The sequence below is a fragment of the Apostichopus japonicus genome, chromosome 12 (genome assembly GCF_037975245.1).
Source record: "Apostichopus japonicus isolate 1M-3 chromosome 12, ASM3797524v1, whole genome shotgun sequence".
NCBI classification, from domain to species: Eukaryota; Metazoa; Echinodermata; class Holothuroidea; order Aspidochirotida; family Stichopodidae; genus Apostichopus; species Apostichopus japonicus.
In genome coordinates, this window is record NC_092572.1 from 3711939 (window position 1) to 3728426 (window position 16488).

A 16488-nucleotide genomic window follows, 5' to 3' on the forward strand; every position below is an offset into this window, starting at 1 on the left:
AACTACTTGTGACGTCGCTTCCACAGTGTACAGACAGAAAAGTTTGTGGTATAGGATATCATGTTTGCATTCAAATATTACCGTGGAGACCCTATAATTGTTTTGATTAATCCATACAATGAACGTTTTCTGTTAGAAAACTACTCGATTAGTACGATGTGTTAATAATACGTACTGTTTTAAGCACTAATTGTCTTAGTATTGTGCCTAACTGACAAATCGTGCGTCTTTTACTTTCAGAAACCATTGTAATTGACATAAACTAATATAATAAAGTCATATAGAAAGTAAAATATCTATAATATTAGTCAAGCCTAGTTTAATATTAAGAAAAATACATTTCAGTTTGCTTAACAGGAAAGAAACAGTCATTTTCTTCCTAGAGGCAGCTATTGCTATTTTTCAGAACAGGTTTATTCAGCGTCAACGTTGGTCTTCAGTTCTACCAAAAAAATCTAGCAAGAATCCTTAACAGTTGTTATGGACGTGAACACAAATTTAAAACAATTGTCGCCTAACACAAGTTGGTTATTATTCGCTTTCATGGTTTCTTTGTCAGGTAAGCCTCAAACTGTTAAAATTATTAAAAGAGATCAACTATAGGAACACATCTCTAAATCGCAAATATAGTTGTGTTCAGTCAAGTATAATTCAATTCACATGTTTCCATTTCAGTTCAATCAATCAAACATGTCACGGTTATCGCTGCATTCAACAATAATGGTATTGAACAAATTCAATTGATAGACGGGACACACATTCCTGCTTTATATTTGATAAAATGTTGTCACTTATACGCCTGATGGTTAGGTTCAAGTATGCTGTTCATGTCCCACAACCGTACATCAGTAACTACTACTTTGTGCTCGTAACACGGTAACATGTTTTACAGGTCATGAACAGTAGTCACTGTAGCAGCTATGAGTGTCGAGTGTCAAGTTCATGATGTGTGCTATTTAAAATAATTACAATTAAGTTTAACATTTAAACGCTCAGGAAGTAAGCGATGAGGCACAAATTGTCAGCCAATAATATTTTGGAATAATCCTCTCTCGTTGTGAAACTTAACATGAAAAAAATACTTAATATTACGAAGGGTTCTGAGTTATTGCTCCAATCGCTTAGTTGTTTTGCAAACAAATAATCGTTTCAAATCAAGGTTAGTTCGTTAGTTACATTCTTTTAATCTTCAGTAACCTATTTCTGTATTTATACCTCAAGCCAAAGTAAATGCTTGTTCTATTTTACAGTATCTCTAAACGAAAACACGGAAGTTCTTACACAGTTTGGTACCGTTGGAAAAATAGAACTAAATTTTAACACGAGTGGACATGTGCCAATCGTCACGTGGACTTTACCGCAATCAACAACCTTTCAACATGATTTACAAGTGGATAACGTAGTTAAGACGACTAAAGACTACAATTCTACTGTTGCGGAAAACGGAATATTTGCTGCACTGGAGATTTATAATGTCAACTTTCTTGATGCAGGTACATATACCTGTCATATGGACTTTTCAGACACAGGAAGATCATCAGAAAGATCCATTCAAGTTTCAGTTATCGGTGAGAACCAACATTTCATAAAACATAACTGTGTGATGCACAAGGTAAAAGACTCTTTGTAGTTTTCCAGTTTTAACTAGCTTCATCAATGTTTAATATGAACTTCACCTTTCTTTCTTAAACAAAACCGTCGATCTTAGTACCTTTTACTCTTGCAGCTTTTCCATCCGTGTCAATGGCAAATGGTGCCACAGAAAACGAGACAATATCAGCTACATGTTGTATATATGTATCCCTTACAGTAGAGGACACCATCACATGGACTCTTAATCAAAATGGCCCTCTGCTAATTTTGCAAGAAGTGAAGACGTATTCTCCAGCGGGAGTTATGAAGCATATTTGTAGTGAGATTACCTTTGAAGTGCATCGTTGCTATCATCGTCAATTGTTAAGGTGTTCGTTTCGCAAAGAGATGAATGCCTACTCAGAAGTGGCAATGGACGTCCAATGTTAGTAATAGAATTTGCACCATACGTTGTATATATTTCACAGTCAAGCTCATGAAGCTATAGAAAAATGAAAATGATTTTTTTTTTGTTTTACAAATGTCTAAGAGAGTGTGAGCTTAGAAATTGAATCTACCTATATGGTCATACTGGGAAATACACAATCGGTACATACTATTTATTCTATATAGTTCATGGTCAAGAGGAAGACGTCCATTTTATGTATATTGCCTTTGTAAGGTATGTTGTGAGACACATTGTATTTGATCTCTTTTAATTCAAAATTCAGGCTAACTTTGCATTATCCCACTGAATATATTTTTTTCTTTAAACCAAATCATTGATTCCAATAGCGGCTGATGAGGGTAAATTCCTTTCCATGAGGTACACACATGATTGATTTTATGAATAACTTATGTGTTGCACACGCTAATTGTGCATGATGTGACTGGATCACTATTTTTATTTAAGCCAAATCATTGGCGGTGATTGTTAAAATTATTCAATTCTTTCAAATGCAGATCCAGCTTCAATCAGATACGCATGGAATGACTTACTTCATATATCTTTGCACCAGTTTGCCAACGTATGCTGCATTTCTAAGGGTAACCCAAGACCAAGTGTTGAATTACAATGGCTATCAACAGAGGGAGATTGGGAAATCCTCCCCAACGTCACTGAGTATGTTTATCATATAGAACCATACACGTATTGGACGTTCAAGATACACGTGGCCGTGAGACAGCCTCTGCAAGTCAGATGCTTCGCTATCAACAAGATTCCGCCAGCTGCAACAACACAAGTATTGAATCTTGTAGCTAAATGTAAGTCATGAAATATGAACACGTAACTAAAACTACAGGTGAACTTATCACCTTCACACTAAAGGGTATCAGTTGGCTCTGTTTTACATAGTACCAGAACTGTTTTAAAAAGTTTCTTCACAGTTCCAAGTCTGTGCTACGAATTTAACTCCTAATTCAAGTTTCTTTATCAACAAAAAGGACAAGATAATTTGGTGAAATGTCAACTTATGTCAATTTCTCTACAGAAAATAGCAATGCAGCCTATTGTTAATTTCTGGCACCGTTTAACATTTGTAGCACAGCATAATGGATATATGTTCATTTTAATTGCATTGTAACAGATCCAGCCAGTGTACGTATGCTGAGCCTCTCAACTACGGTCCCCGAAGGAAGTGACATAACTATTGAGTGTCAGTCAGACGGACATCCTCCCCCTAATACAAGGTTAGTTATGCTCTCGAACATGAATGAATCTGAGTGGACACACCTCCCCACCAAAGCCAAGATGAACAACAAAAGCATTACTACTTGGAAGTTTGAGCTAGAAGGCCTTGCAATGAACGATACTGGGGAATACCAGTGTGTGGCTAATAATTCAGAAGGATATGCGTCAAGTAAGACGATTGAAATAAATGGTAAGTTTGCAACTGTGTGTTAAATAAAGGGTGAGTTTGGCAGGCAGTTTCACTAAGTCTCAATTCATTTCTGAAAATAAAATTTAAAAAAAAGGCATACTAGATTTTTTTTATTCTATGAAAGTTATTTTTCACGGATATCGTCTGAAAAGACTTCAACTAGTCCTTCAACCAATGTACTGTATCAAACTAACGGTGTGCTTAGTCACAGTTGGGGCCTGCATGTAGTTTTGTGTGTATTTTAATTGATCCATTATTGACTCCACTAAATAATACGTACATTCCAGTTTTCTGTTCTTTTGCAGTGACATCTAGAGTGTATTTATCACGAGCATTATTAGCAATCGTCATTTCAGCAGTTCTTGCTTTTATTTCTCTGGTGGCTCTGCTAATACAATTATTAAAAAGTAAGTACACCATAGTCATGGTTTAACTGTAGGCTAAATGTAAGACAGAATTAAACAATGCAGCTAACACTTATTGACTTATTAACTTTTGTTTCAAAAGAAACGTAGATTTATATTACATCAAGAACAGAAATCGATCCTCAATTCTTTATGTCATTGAAATGGATGTTTATTAACCAAAGCTCCTATCTGATGGAGAGTTTTCGTTTTACGACAATGACTCAAAGGAAACTGCGTTGAATATGTAGTAAGGTTTATTTCTAAATATTATCTTTTCAGACAGGCATGATAGAAGTTGTCTATTCTCTTCCGAACGTAAAAGGTATATATTCAAATATGCCACATATTAAATGTTTGACAACTTTTAACGAATTAATGTTTTTATTATGGTTTCTTACATCTGCTGGTACTGTTCGGTAACACAGCAGCAAATATATTCAAGTAATGCACGCATCGAGGAACAGTAAAAGTCATTTTTTGAAAAGAAGTAATAGTTCTTGACCTGGTTCACACCTTTTCCCGTCTGCTTGTTAAGGAAATCTTTTGATGGAATTGTTCACATGATGAACAGTTACTATATTGATAAGCACAGTATATTGTGTACTATACCAAGAACATACTCGTAGTACAAGTCAATGACCGTTATGTTAGTTCATTTTATTGCTGTACGTTTTGACATAAACACATCGGTTTGTGTTGCTTTACCAATTATGCCATTGCGTCAGATCGTTATGCTGTACTACTTATGTGTTGATCAATGTATAACCTATTTATTTTCCAGCCTGGATATCTTCTTTATACATATCTATTGTATATAGATATACTTTATATTATATATACTACATAACTATGCGATAGGTTTACATTCGAAACTCTGTTCATGCCATCACAGTACAGATTACATATGTTGATAACCAAAGTTTGCAGTTTATTTTTAAATGTTCAGTTGTAACATTTCCACGAATAGCTGGTGGAAGTATATATGATTAACTTTTATAAAAGTGATTTCCTTTCTCTTTTTTTCTAAATTTTGTTTGACTAACGTTTAAGCCGATATAGATTTCAGAAGGAAGAGAGTAACGATGATAATGACGAGAACGAGAGACAAAAAAGTGATTACTATCACAATTACTCTGAAGGTATTCAATGCAGCTATTTTCTTTACTGATAATCTAAGAAAGCACACTTCCAACATGTAAATCGTTTTTTTAAACACTTTTCACGTTGGCTTCTTTATTATATTAACTAACGTTAGAAGTTTCATATCAGGTATCTGAACAATAAAATAAAGTATTACTTCCTTACCCAAATGAGCATTTGGACAATATTACTTTCATCTTCTAATCTCCTGGTACAGAACGTTTATGGCTATTATTATTCATTTGCTTATATTTATTCTTTATCGTTGCTTTTTCTTCCATCCTCTTTACAGGCATTCAGCTTTACGCAACCACTATTCCTACATATGAATTGTATGTAACTTCCTTCATTACTTTATTATATTATAGAACTTAAGATTTACCCAAAAAAAGTAAGATTTGATATTCTGTTTGAAATTTTTTGTAATAAGACTGTCCATTGTTGCATACAGTGGAGATAAAGAAACCGTCGTTTAATATAGCTTTCCAAATTCAACAGAATCATGTTTGTAGTTTTTCTCTTTTTCAATTTTTTTTTAGTACCAGCTGTAAGGAGGATGGGGAATGAGGAAATAACCCCTTGGCCTGCATCAATTGTGTCGACGATTATACGACTAAGAAAGAATACCGTGTTCTAAATCGGGATAAGAAACAATTGAAACAATTTCGCTCGTTCAACTTCTTTATTTTGCAAATGCTGTTACATACTCTACTGTCCTATCACATCATGCTTGAAGCACTATTACTACTAGTACGAACAGTTTCTCATATTTACTTGATAAAAATATGATATCCATCATGCCCATTCTGTCATTACAAGTGTTTTGAAACCTAACACGAAAAGTAACAGTGTGTACAAGATGTCTCAACTTCTGATCTCTAAGACCTAAAGGAAATGAATAGGAATTAATACAAATGAAATCGAATATTATATAGCTGCGCATTAGTGTAATTATCCTATTGTTTTTTTCAGTGTCCTTTTTGTAATGTTCATTCTTGTATATAGGTGTTAACATTGCTAGTGCAATCAAATGTGATGCTTGGCTTCTGGAAAGCTAAAAAGCGACATCACATTCTATTTTATGTTATATATTTTTGATATGTTTAGCTTTCGTTTTTTTTTTCCTTTCCCATGCAAAAAATGTACGTTACCTAAAGAAAACAGAAAGCACGTATATATCATTTGTATATATAGAGAAAATGCACTTGACTCTGATAATTCTTATTATTTTTTTGTTACTCGCTGGAAATAACTATGAGAATTAATGAATGAAATGAAATGAAAATATTCAAAGGAACTGTTTGTGTTTGTTCATGAAATCATTTTCAGAACACCATCATTTTCAGATAAACCATTTTTGATAAATGTAATTATTACAAATCGATTGCGTGAAATGTTTATGAGTGTTGGAATGTTAAGATATATTTCAAAGCATGTATTGTCATGATTGAGACCATTGTGAATACTTTCCGTGCTATTATTTCTAGTTTGTGACTAATGAGAGTACCAACACAATCTCTGCTATAAATGTAAACACTTTGGTCTCCTGTATTGTCTATAGCATATTATATTTTATTGTATTAGCTATGATCTCACTTTCTTAAACTATAATTGCTTCTATTTTATATTGATATTTCCTCCTAAGAACAAAAGTGCAGAAGCAACATCACATTTACGACCTACAGCACTGCAAAACTGTATATATTGAGAATTCTCGTTGACCACAGTTTTAGGTATATTCATATATTAGTTTTATAGGGGGTAGTCTCCAGCAGAGTGTAACCGCATGTCACGATGACCCAAATAAGATTATGGAAATGCCTAATTTTTAGCTCTTTACTTCTCATCTCTGAATTTCTGTACACTGCGAAAAAAACTGAGGGAGAAATGTGTAAAAAATATTCAATTATGCCGAGTAAAATGCATTCCTGTTTAACCTAAAACACTCCGAGAACAGGAAGGCTCGACGATTCTCAGTAGCGCTAAAATAACTGAAAGAGCCAGGTGTGTTAACAACTAGTGAGTATGTTTCGCATCGCCACCGCGCCGTAAGCATTCACCATCGTCGTCATCGTCATCGCCATCGTCATCGTCATCGTCGACGTCATTAGCAGCAGCATCATACACTGGTTCACAAATACGGGGGCCCCCAACGTTGTCTTGTATGGAAGTAACTTACAATAACATTTACAACCATATATACTAGGCTTAGCTTAAAGTTAGGCCTACATTGGGCTGTATAATTATAAGGTTGGCAGTGCTAGTGTACCTATTGTTGAGTGTATGACCGTACAAGTTTATTCGCGTATGTCATGGTGGGACCAAATATTGCACACTTAACGTTCCATACAACACTGTCATTGCTAAGGATGACAAAGCACGTTTCTTTTCCATTTTTCTTCAGCTTTTAACGCATATGGCTGAATGGAAGCTCCTAGTCCCAGGATATGGTGCGGCAAAATTCAATGCTCCCAACATCCATTGCGTAGATACAGTACTGGCATATGTCTGCCACAGATACAATTCGTACCACACAAGTACAGTTACTTCATACAACACATCCGTGCAGTTCATGCATTAGAGTCGGGTTTTACCATTAGATGTGTGATTGGTGGTTGTGCGAAAGCCTATATTAAATTTTAATCTAACCTTATTCGTGAGCGTAGAGTGTTTATAAATGTATCAGAACAGCTTGGAGAATCAGATACTGCTGATGGAGAGGAAGATAAATTGGATAAAAACAGTTGTGATGTTTCAGCCCCACCAAATGAAACACCATATGATAGGCAAATTTGCATCCAGCATAGTTTAGGAATGATGATGTTAAAATGGCGCGAAATGTATCAAAAGCCAACATTCCGTCTAAGTGATTTACCGGTAGACGTTGAGTCATTTACGGCAGCAAATCAATCTGATCAGTTCAAGCAGTGCTTATAATTGACAATGTTCCTGGTTTAGATTCACTTCTTAGCAGAAGTTATATCTTTCGCTTGTATTTGACAGTATGAAGACTATTCAGTTTTGTAGAGCGGGCATAACATATCTGTCTCTTCAAAGACGACTTCGAAATATGTCAATCAATAGCACCCTTGAGGGAAAATCAAAAACGACTTATTTTGTAACATCTGGTTTGATTTCCATTCAAGAATTTGATCAGAGATTGAATTTCTTTGGGGTTTATAGGTAATTACAAGGCTGTCAAACATGTACCAGTAAACATGGAATACTGGCAACATAGTCATCAAACAGACAGCCATGCAGATGTATTGTGTTATGAGAGATTCGCTGTTGATATTGGGTGATATTATCCCAGAGGGTGATAGCCACTGGTAGTTGTTACTTTATCTGGCATCTGTTGTTGAACTTGTGTTTGCTTCACCTCACAATAAGTCATCAATGTCCTATATACCTTCAGGGTCTCATTCGTGACTTCTTAGAACTTTATTTGGATCTCTTTAAGGATGAAATAACTCAAAATATGCACTATTTCATCTACTAGTATGCCGATCAAATATCAAATTGTGGGCCTCTTGCATACTGCATTAGCTTGCGGTTTGAATCCATGCAAAGTTATTTCAAAACCTTAGCAAGAAAGACCAAAAATATGACAAATCTCTCCTTGACATTGGCACAAAGACATCAGTTTATTCGGTGTTGTATACCACGTCTCCTTGTTTCTCTGTAAGCAGATAATGTAACTTCAACACAAGGAAAGGTTATTGACATCAGTAGTTTGAATTGTATGGTAAAAGAAGCAGTATAAGTTGACTAAGGTCTTTGTGAACAAATGGTTTGCAGAGCTTTATCTGTGTCAGTAAATGGTGTTTTGTACAGTAAACAGTCAGTCATGGTGACTGGGCTTGAGCAGGGCTTTCTCCAGTTTGCCTTTCTCACTGGTTAATTTGTGAAATCAGGGAAAATTGATTTCTTATTAGGTGAGTTTTAAACTGTGTTTTATTCAGGCTTAGCTTACCAACATGCTATTAGCTCCTTTTAGGAGTAGTATCTCATTAATCCTCTGCAATTTTTTGTATGCGATGCTACAATTTTTTTGTTAGGGTACAGTCTAATATATGCGATGACACAAAATTATCTTTTTTTTTGTGTAAAAGTAAGTTGGCCTGACGTTTCGATCCTAGAGGATCTTCTCCAAAAGCTAAAATGGTATATTTGTGTAATCAGTGAATATATAACCCTGAAAAAATTAGCCTTTGAAGAAGATCCTGCTAGGATCGAAACGTCAGGCCAACTTACTTTTACACGTTCTCCTACACAGGCTCTCTAGTGGATAAGCAGTTTGTTGACAGCTTTATTTTGTCTTCTTTTTTTTGTCAGAGTTTCAATGACTAAACAGAAGTTTTACATTTGGCATACTTTCCTGTTTACCACGGGCAGTCTAAAACTGGAGAACAATTTGCCACTGCATTATAACTCTGTGGATCACGGCTTGACGTAACTGATACCCTAATTTGTGAAGAGAGTGCTATTATGTTTGCACTTGATTGGCTTTATAACTTTTATTAATGAAGTATTAAGGAAATCCTGGCCTGTTCTTGTACACATTATCAACAATTGTGTTTAGTACATACAGTACATCATCAAAACAGGATTATGGGGTTTCCGGCAATAATTGTTTTATAATAGGAGTAAAAAATAGAGAAGAAATCATTAGTGTTTTTCAACACAGGCCTAGCACACCTGCCAACTGCATCATTAAACAAAAGGTCTATGATAAGGAGTGGGACGGATGGATAATTCAGGAAAAATGTCCAGAATCTTCCAGGAAGCCAAATCCTTCTCCAGGAATCAACCATGCCTGTTTTTAATGCATGCATCTGACAAAGCTTGCAACATAATTCCAGACAGGTTTTGTTATTTGATCACAAACTTATTCTTCTATCCTTGATAGCATAGCACTCACTTAATGAATTATGCAGTAAAAGCATACAAATAAATGATGTTGAGCATTCAAAGCATGTCCAAGAGTGAAAATCCCATCTTTCTATAATGATGCAGTTAAGAGAAAGTTAAACTTTTTACCAACTTAAGTCACTTCAGAGATGACATCATTGCCTTGAAATTAAAATTCATTATTTTTCTAATATTGGAATAAAGCCATGGAAATTGAGAGCTTATGATCATAAAGATATGCCGTTATAATTATTTTAGAATTTCAATACATCGACATATTCCATTCAGAAAGCATGTGGTATCCCTTAAGCTATGGCCATTACCCTTTGGTATCCCTAGAGAGAATATACCATCGCCGCTTCTAAAGTTTTTTCATGGCGGCCTCTTTCCAACCGAAAAGCAGTGAATAAAGATTGTCCAGAACCTTTTTGACAAAACCTCAGCATATGTAAGGTGGGCATGTCTTTCAATATGGTAAATCACAGCTATGGTTTATTTAACCATGTTTAAAATGTGTTTAACCATGTTGTTAAATACATAAATGCATAATACAAAATACATAATGGGTAAGGCACAAGTCATTTGGGTAATGAAACTTCAAAAATACTATTTTGTTTCTTCAAACATATTTTCTGTCTCATAAATTAATATTATTCACATCTGTAGGGTATTGAAACTCCATTCCCGTTTACTGGGCGAATATGCCCAAAAACCCTAACACTTTGAGAAATGTGTAGGCCTATCTTCCCAACCCTTCTAGCTATAAACTTGGTTTGAGTTAGGGGGATGTTGTTGATGTTTATTTCCAAAATGTTGGTTCAAACATCGTTTTGATCAAAAAGTGTTAAAATTCTACATATTTACCTTTTATTTATTTTACTATCTCGACTTTGAAAAAGGACAACACATTCACAAACGTTCTACAACAGGGATTCCCTAACTGGGGTGCATGAATCCCTCCCAGAGGGTTCGTGAGACGTTTCTGACAGTCAAAACTAGATAACGTTTTCTTGAACTAAAATCTGATATATCATATGATTTAGAAATCTACAAAAGCCGTACCTATCGACGAACTCTTTCGCGTTCCATAAGCATATGTTGCTATAGAAGTACCTTACCGTGCATGTGATAAATAACTGAATTATAAAACAGACACAGGCCGCATGACTTTGGTGAAGTTTGTGTACGCATGACAGTACGTCGTGAAGATAAAGAGACGAGAAAGTAACTGGAAGGTTGGCCAAAGTATTTGTTATTATTTTGAAATTCCAGATGACCTCCATTTTGCCCGACACAAAGCACAGTTAGCATTAATCCATGCTTGAAAATTGTTGTTGAGTGACAACATGCAGTCGCTAGCCTGTTGTGACATGATAAACCAGTTCAATATTACATTATGAACTTGACCTTTTACGAAGCAGTGTTATGGGTATTATAGTAGGCCTATAATAGTGACTCAGATCGTGTCTCGAAAACTTCGGGGTTCGTGGACAACTCTGACAGCCACAGGGAGCCCTATACATAAAAAAACTATGCTGAATAGATCAGGGCAATAGAGAATTGGACATTTGAATTATCATTGCAATATTGCCAAGAGCCTGTCCAAAAACCGAAAAACAGTTGAAACACTTTTCACTGTTTTTATAAATCATATCTCGTATAAATATGACATTTTGTACAGGCTTTCTTACAAAAGTAAAGCAATGAATATCACCATAGCGCCACCAAAATCGTTGTGAAAACGATTCGCACAATGCAGGTACGGTGCACGTGTAGTGTACATACGTGTATCGAATATATATTGCATATGTGCTGTGCTCATTCTCATGGTAGAAATTTTAGCCTCAAATGATAGGAAATATTTTAGATAATACTATTTTATCATAAAATACACCAAAAACAAAATGTTTCGTACTGTTGGTAGTATGCAATCCAACTAAAATAAGCTATTTGGGACATAATTTGCATAGCCTATTTGAATACATAATTAGCCAAAAAAGTATTGAAACTCATCAGATATGTGACAATGGTTACCCTTTCTATTGATATAAAGTTACTTGCACAACAAATCCGTCTGAATTGATGTAAATTCGGCATAGTCTGATGAAATGTATCGGCATAGTCTACAGACCACCTAATGGTTCTTTAGATGAGTTTAATGTTAATCTGGAAAATATTTTCAATATCATTTCGAATAAAAACTGTAAAACCTACATAATGGGAGATTATAATATTGATTTAACGAATGCAATCAAATCAACTACGTTTTTAAATATTCTCTATTCGAACGGATTCATCCCTACAATAACTGTCCCAACTCGTATTAGTAGCATTACTACAAGCCTGATAGATAACATCATTACAAATGATGACTCTACGATTACTTCCGGGGTTCTCATCACTGATATAAGTGACCATTTTCCGATATTTTTAAAAGTGGTAGGGAAGAAAATCAGATCTAACAACACCATCTATAGACGTAATTACAATACTAACAACATAAAGCGGTTTACTTCTGAAATAAGGGACACATATTGGGATAATGTTTTAAACGAAAATGATGTCAATTCTGCTTATAATACCTTTTTTAATTATCTCAGTTCAACTTATAATAATTGTTTTCCTATTCGCCAAATCAACCATAAACAGCGTCGTAGAAAGAAACACCCATGGATTACGAATGGTATTTTGACTTTCATTAAAAGGAAGCACAAACTTCACAGATGTCAGTTAAAGTCTCCTACAGTTATGTACAAGTCTATGTATACAACGTATCGTAATAAGCTTAATCAAGTAATCAGACTTTCGAAAAAGCTCTATTTTGACAATAAATTTAATGAGAGCAGAAATAACACAAACCATACATGGCGTACTATTAATGAAATGTTGCACAATAACCGTAAAGAATCATCATATCCTGCTGTTTTCATAGATGGTGACCAAGAAACCAGTGATGAAAATATCATTGCGAATAACTTCAACAATTTCTATGTAAATCTTGGACCATCGCTTGCTAGTAAAATAAATAACAAAGGTAAATCACATAAAACCATCTATAACAATAGTCATTCAATATTCAAATTCCCAGTCACTGAAGAAGAACTAATTAAAATTGCAACTTCCAACTTGAAACCCAATAAAGCAGCAGTTTATGATGATTTCAAACCTGGTATTATAAAAATGTTATTCCTTTTATTGCTAACCTTTGACCCATATATGTAATTTATCATTTAACACTGGCGTATTCCCAGATAAACTTAAAACGGCAAAGGTTATACCAATCTATAAAAAGGGAGATTTAAATGTATATGAGAATTATCGACCGATTTCATTGCTTTCCTGTTTTTCTAAAATCATAGAACGACTTATGTTCAATCGCATATATAATTTTCTTAACCAATATAATATTCTCTGTAAAGAACAGTACGGCTTTCGACCCGAACATTCTACTGAACTGGCTTTGGCAGATGCACTTAACAGTTTACATACTAGTCTTAATAATGGCAAAAACTGCATTGGTGTATTCCTCGACCTCTCGAAGGCGTTTGACACGATCGATCATACCATCCTTATCAATGAATTATTTTCATACGGCATTAGAGGAACTACTCTCAACTGGCTTGAAAGCTATATTTCGAACAGATAACAGTATACCTTGTATAAAAACTCTAGATCCGATCTTGCTAAAATTCGTTGCGGCGTTCCACAGGGTTCAGTCTTAGGTCCTTTGTTATTTATTCTATATATTAACGATAATTGTCATGTCTCCAAACTAGCCAAAATCATTCTCTTTGCTGATGACACCAGTATTTTCTTCGAGAGCGACGACATAATCACATTATCTTCCAACGTGTCAAATGAATTAAATAAATTCTGTAATTGGTTTTCAGCCAACAAATTATCACTAAATGTACAAAAAAGTAATTACATTGTCTTTAATACTCGTAATACACTTATTTGGAATAAAAAATATATGTATGGATGGGAAAATAATTAAGCAAGTTTATACTACTAAATTTTTTGGTGTAAATATTAATTGTTAACTTAGCTGGCGCAACCATATTTCAACCATTTGCAGTATAATTGCACGGAATGTTGGCATATTATCTAAGTTGAAATATTATCTATCGGAAAACATACTCAGAACACTATACCAGACCCTGGTTGTCCCGCATCTCACTTATTGTTCCATTATTTGGTCTGGTACAAACAACACCAACCTTAACAATCTTATAATACTCCAAAAGGCAGCCATTCGCCACATAACACACTCAGCCCCACGTGAGCACACCAGTCCCCTATTTAAGAAACTCATCTTACTAAAATTGCACGATCTCATTAAAGTTAAGCTTGCATTATTTGCCTACAAGACATGGAATGGATTACTACCAGCTGCCTTTGACAATTTTTTAACCAGTAACAGAGATGTACATAATCATAACACGAGGCATGCTAATCATGCCCACTATAATCTCTAAAATACCACCATTGGAACTTTAAGCCTACAAAACCGTGCAACAAAAACATGGAATCTTCTAATGAACGATTTAAAGAGTAAAAAGTCAGTCACATCCTTTAAGAAGTGGTTTTGTAAGGAAATAATAGCTAGTTACTGACTAAAACTAAATTATACCTGTATGTAAGTACTATATATATATTGAACATTTAATTTGTACTTATATCTATGTATGTATTCTTACACATATATATATTTTGTTTTTTCTTTTCTTTTCTTTCTTCAGGGAGTCTTCCACATTGTTAAGCTTTTAATCTTTATGGAAGACTTCCCTCCACTTTGTACTTTTGTGGCAAACAAATAAATACGGTAAATACGGTAAATTGAGTCCAAGAAAAATCAATTTCTGCTGATACTAAACTAGGTTACGGAACATGTCCCTGTAACCTAGGTAAAGCAACAGTTTCCCCAAATTGCTGAAGTATCAGATACCAACCTTGTCTGCCATTACCAATTTACACGTTAACGCTTTTGAACAGGTGTTTAATTGTGCAATAGTTTAGGGGTTATAAGGTGTCACTGAATATTGTGAAAATGCTCCTTTCATTTGTATGTGTGATATAGTTTAATGAAATTTAGATAAATGATCTTTAAGCTAGCAACAACAAGGGAATTCAAAGAACATCAAGGAATATTTGAAGGTAATTTCTTAAACAGCACAAATAGGTTACATACTTTAATACAATAGTGCAATGAAATGTTGTCAAAGACTTACAAGTGAAAGGTATTCATTTTAGATCATGTAAGTTTGAATAGTCAACGTACTTCTTAGTTTGGCATGTTTAGTATCACTACATTGATTTAATAGAGCATCTGAGCTGTGTAATGCTCATCTAGTTCTCTGTGAACTGACTCTATTTTTCAGAATAGATCATAGTAAAGTGTGGCAAAATATAATGCAGGTAATTAACCCACCTCTTTAATTCAATTCTTCAGGTATGCATTCGAAACCCATTATGATGAGGTGGCAAGGACCCTCGTTCAATGTTTTACATGTCTCGGTTTCAGTGACATTCCTGCTGTGAAACCGAGACATGCATATGCCATATGTATCGAAAATGTCCAAAACAATATAAGCATGTCGAAAAATAATATGAGAACATGCTTATATTATTTTGGATATTTTGAAACATATGGCGCAAAAGTTTTGACTACAAACTTTTATTCAATTAACACATGCTTTTGAAATATGGGGGCCGAGTTGTTCCTTTGTAGGGCCACAGGTGGGACTGGGGTTGAAGGCTCCCTGGTTAGAATTGGTAAGGCCCTGAAACTCATAGGGGCTTACTGTGTTGGTTTAATAAAATATATAGAATAGTTTGCATTTCTAAGAAAGTTATTACATAGATAAACATATCTTCTGCCCCAATAATACCTATAATATGTAGTCTGCGTTGTAACGGGTATATGTAAAAGGCCATGTAGAACGGTAGTAACGTAAGAAGAAAAATATTGGCAACAAAAACAGTACTTTATATGCTATCATGACTTTCAAGCAAGCAATTGATGGTATTTATTTGTGAGATCAAGATCATGATATTTAAGTCAAATGAAAGATGGATCAACATTATGCTTTGTAAATGAATAACATGTGGATCCGATGCCGAACCTCTGCAGTCCAATCTGCGTGTATATGTGTGTACCACGAGTCTGTGGACATGATATATCCAGGACTACTTGTTGGATTGATATCATACTAGATATATGTGGGTCGTGGGTAGTAGACAATACCTGTTGTTTTGGTGAATGCAACATGAATATCAATGAGTGTCATGAGTTGTCTTGTAATTGATGTAGATATATGACAGTATGCAGGTATTAATATACAATAGGGAATGATATTATCACATTAATTATTCATGAGTGGTAGCATTATTATCTAATTGTGTGTTGGATTTATATCATAATTGGTAGATCATCGGTACTGGATGATCAATATTGATTCTAGCGCAGGTCCTATATATAGGAATAATGACCATGGCTTGCAGCCATTTCAATTTACAGTATTGTGATATAATTTGTCTCTGAATATGTATGACATAACTTAAGCCAGACTTTC

At 34.6% G+C, this 16488-nt stretch overlaps 1 protein-coding gene across 2 annotated transcripts; it reads left to right on the forward strand.

The window, feature by feature from the left end:
- Positions 1-370: 370 nt before the first annotated feature.
- LOC139977160 (neural cell adhesion molecule 1-A-like) lies at positions 371-7882 on the forward strand. Of its 2 annotated transcripts, XM_071986329.1 has the most exons (10): positions 371-559; positions 1251-1568; positions 1727-2017; positions 2536-2838; positions 3162-3455; positions 3761-3862; positions 4142-4184; positions 4913-5001; positions 5295-5334; positions 5542-7882. In XM_071986329.1, the coding sequence occupies exons 1-10, from the start codon at positions 481-483 to the stop codon at positions 5567-5569; spliced, it is 1587 nt and encodes a 528-aa protein (XP_071842430.1). In that variant the 5' UTR covers positions 371-480; the 3' UTR covers positions 5570-7882. The 2 variants fall into 2 exon arrangements, with proteins under 2 accessions (XP_071842430.1, XP_071842431.1); XM_071986330.1 differs by lacking the exon at positions 1727-2017.
- Positions 7883-16488: the final 8606 nt, after the last annotated feature.

Excerpts from the sequence above, each read along its gene's own strand:
- LOC139977160 (XM_071986329.1), top strand. The coding sequence starts at position 481 with ATGGACGTGAACACAAATTTAAAACAATTGTCGCCTAACACAAGTTGG. Across the intron at positions 3,456-3,760 it reads TAAGACGATTGAAATAAATG|TGACATCTAGAGTGTATTTA; the intron begins GTAAGTTTGCAA and ends GTTCTTTTGCAG. Across the intron at positions 4,185-4,912 it reads TTCTCTTCCGAACGTAAAAG|CCGATATAGATTTCAGAAGG; the intron begins GTATATATTCAA and ends CTAACGTTTAAG.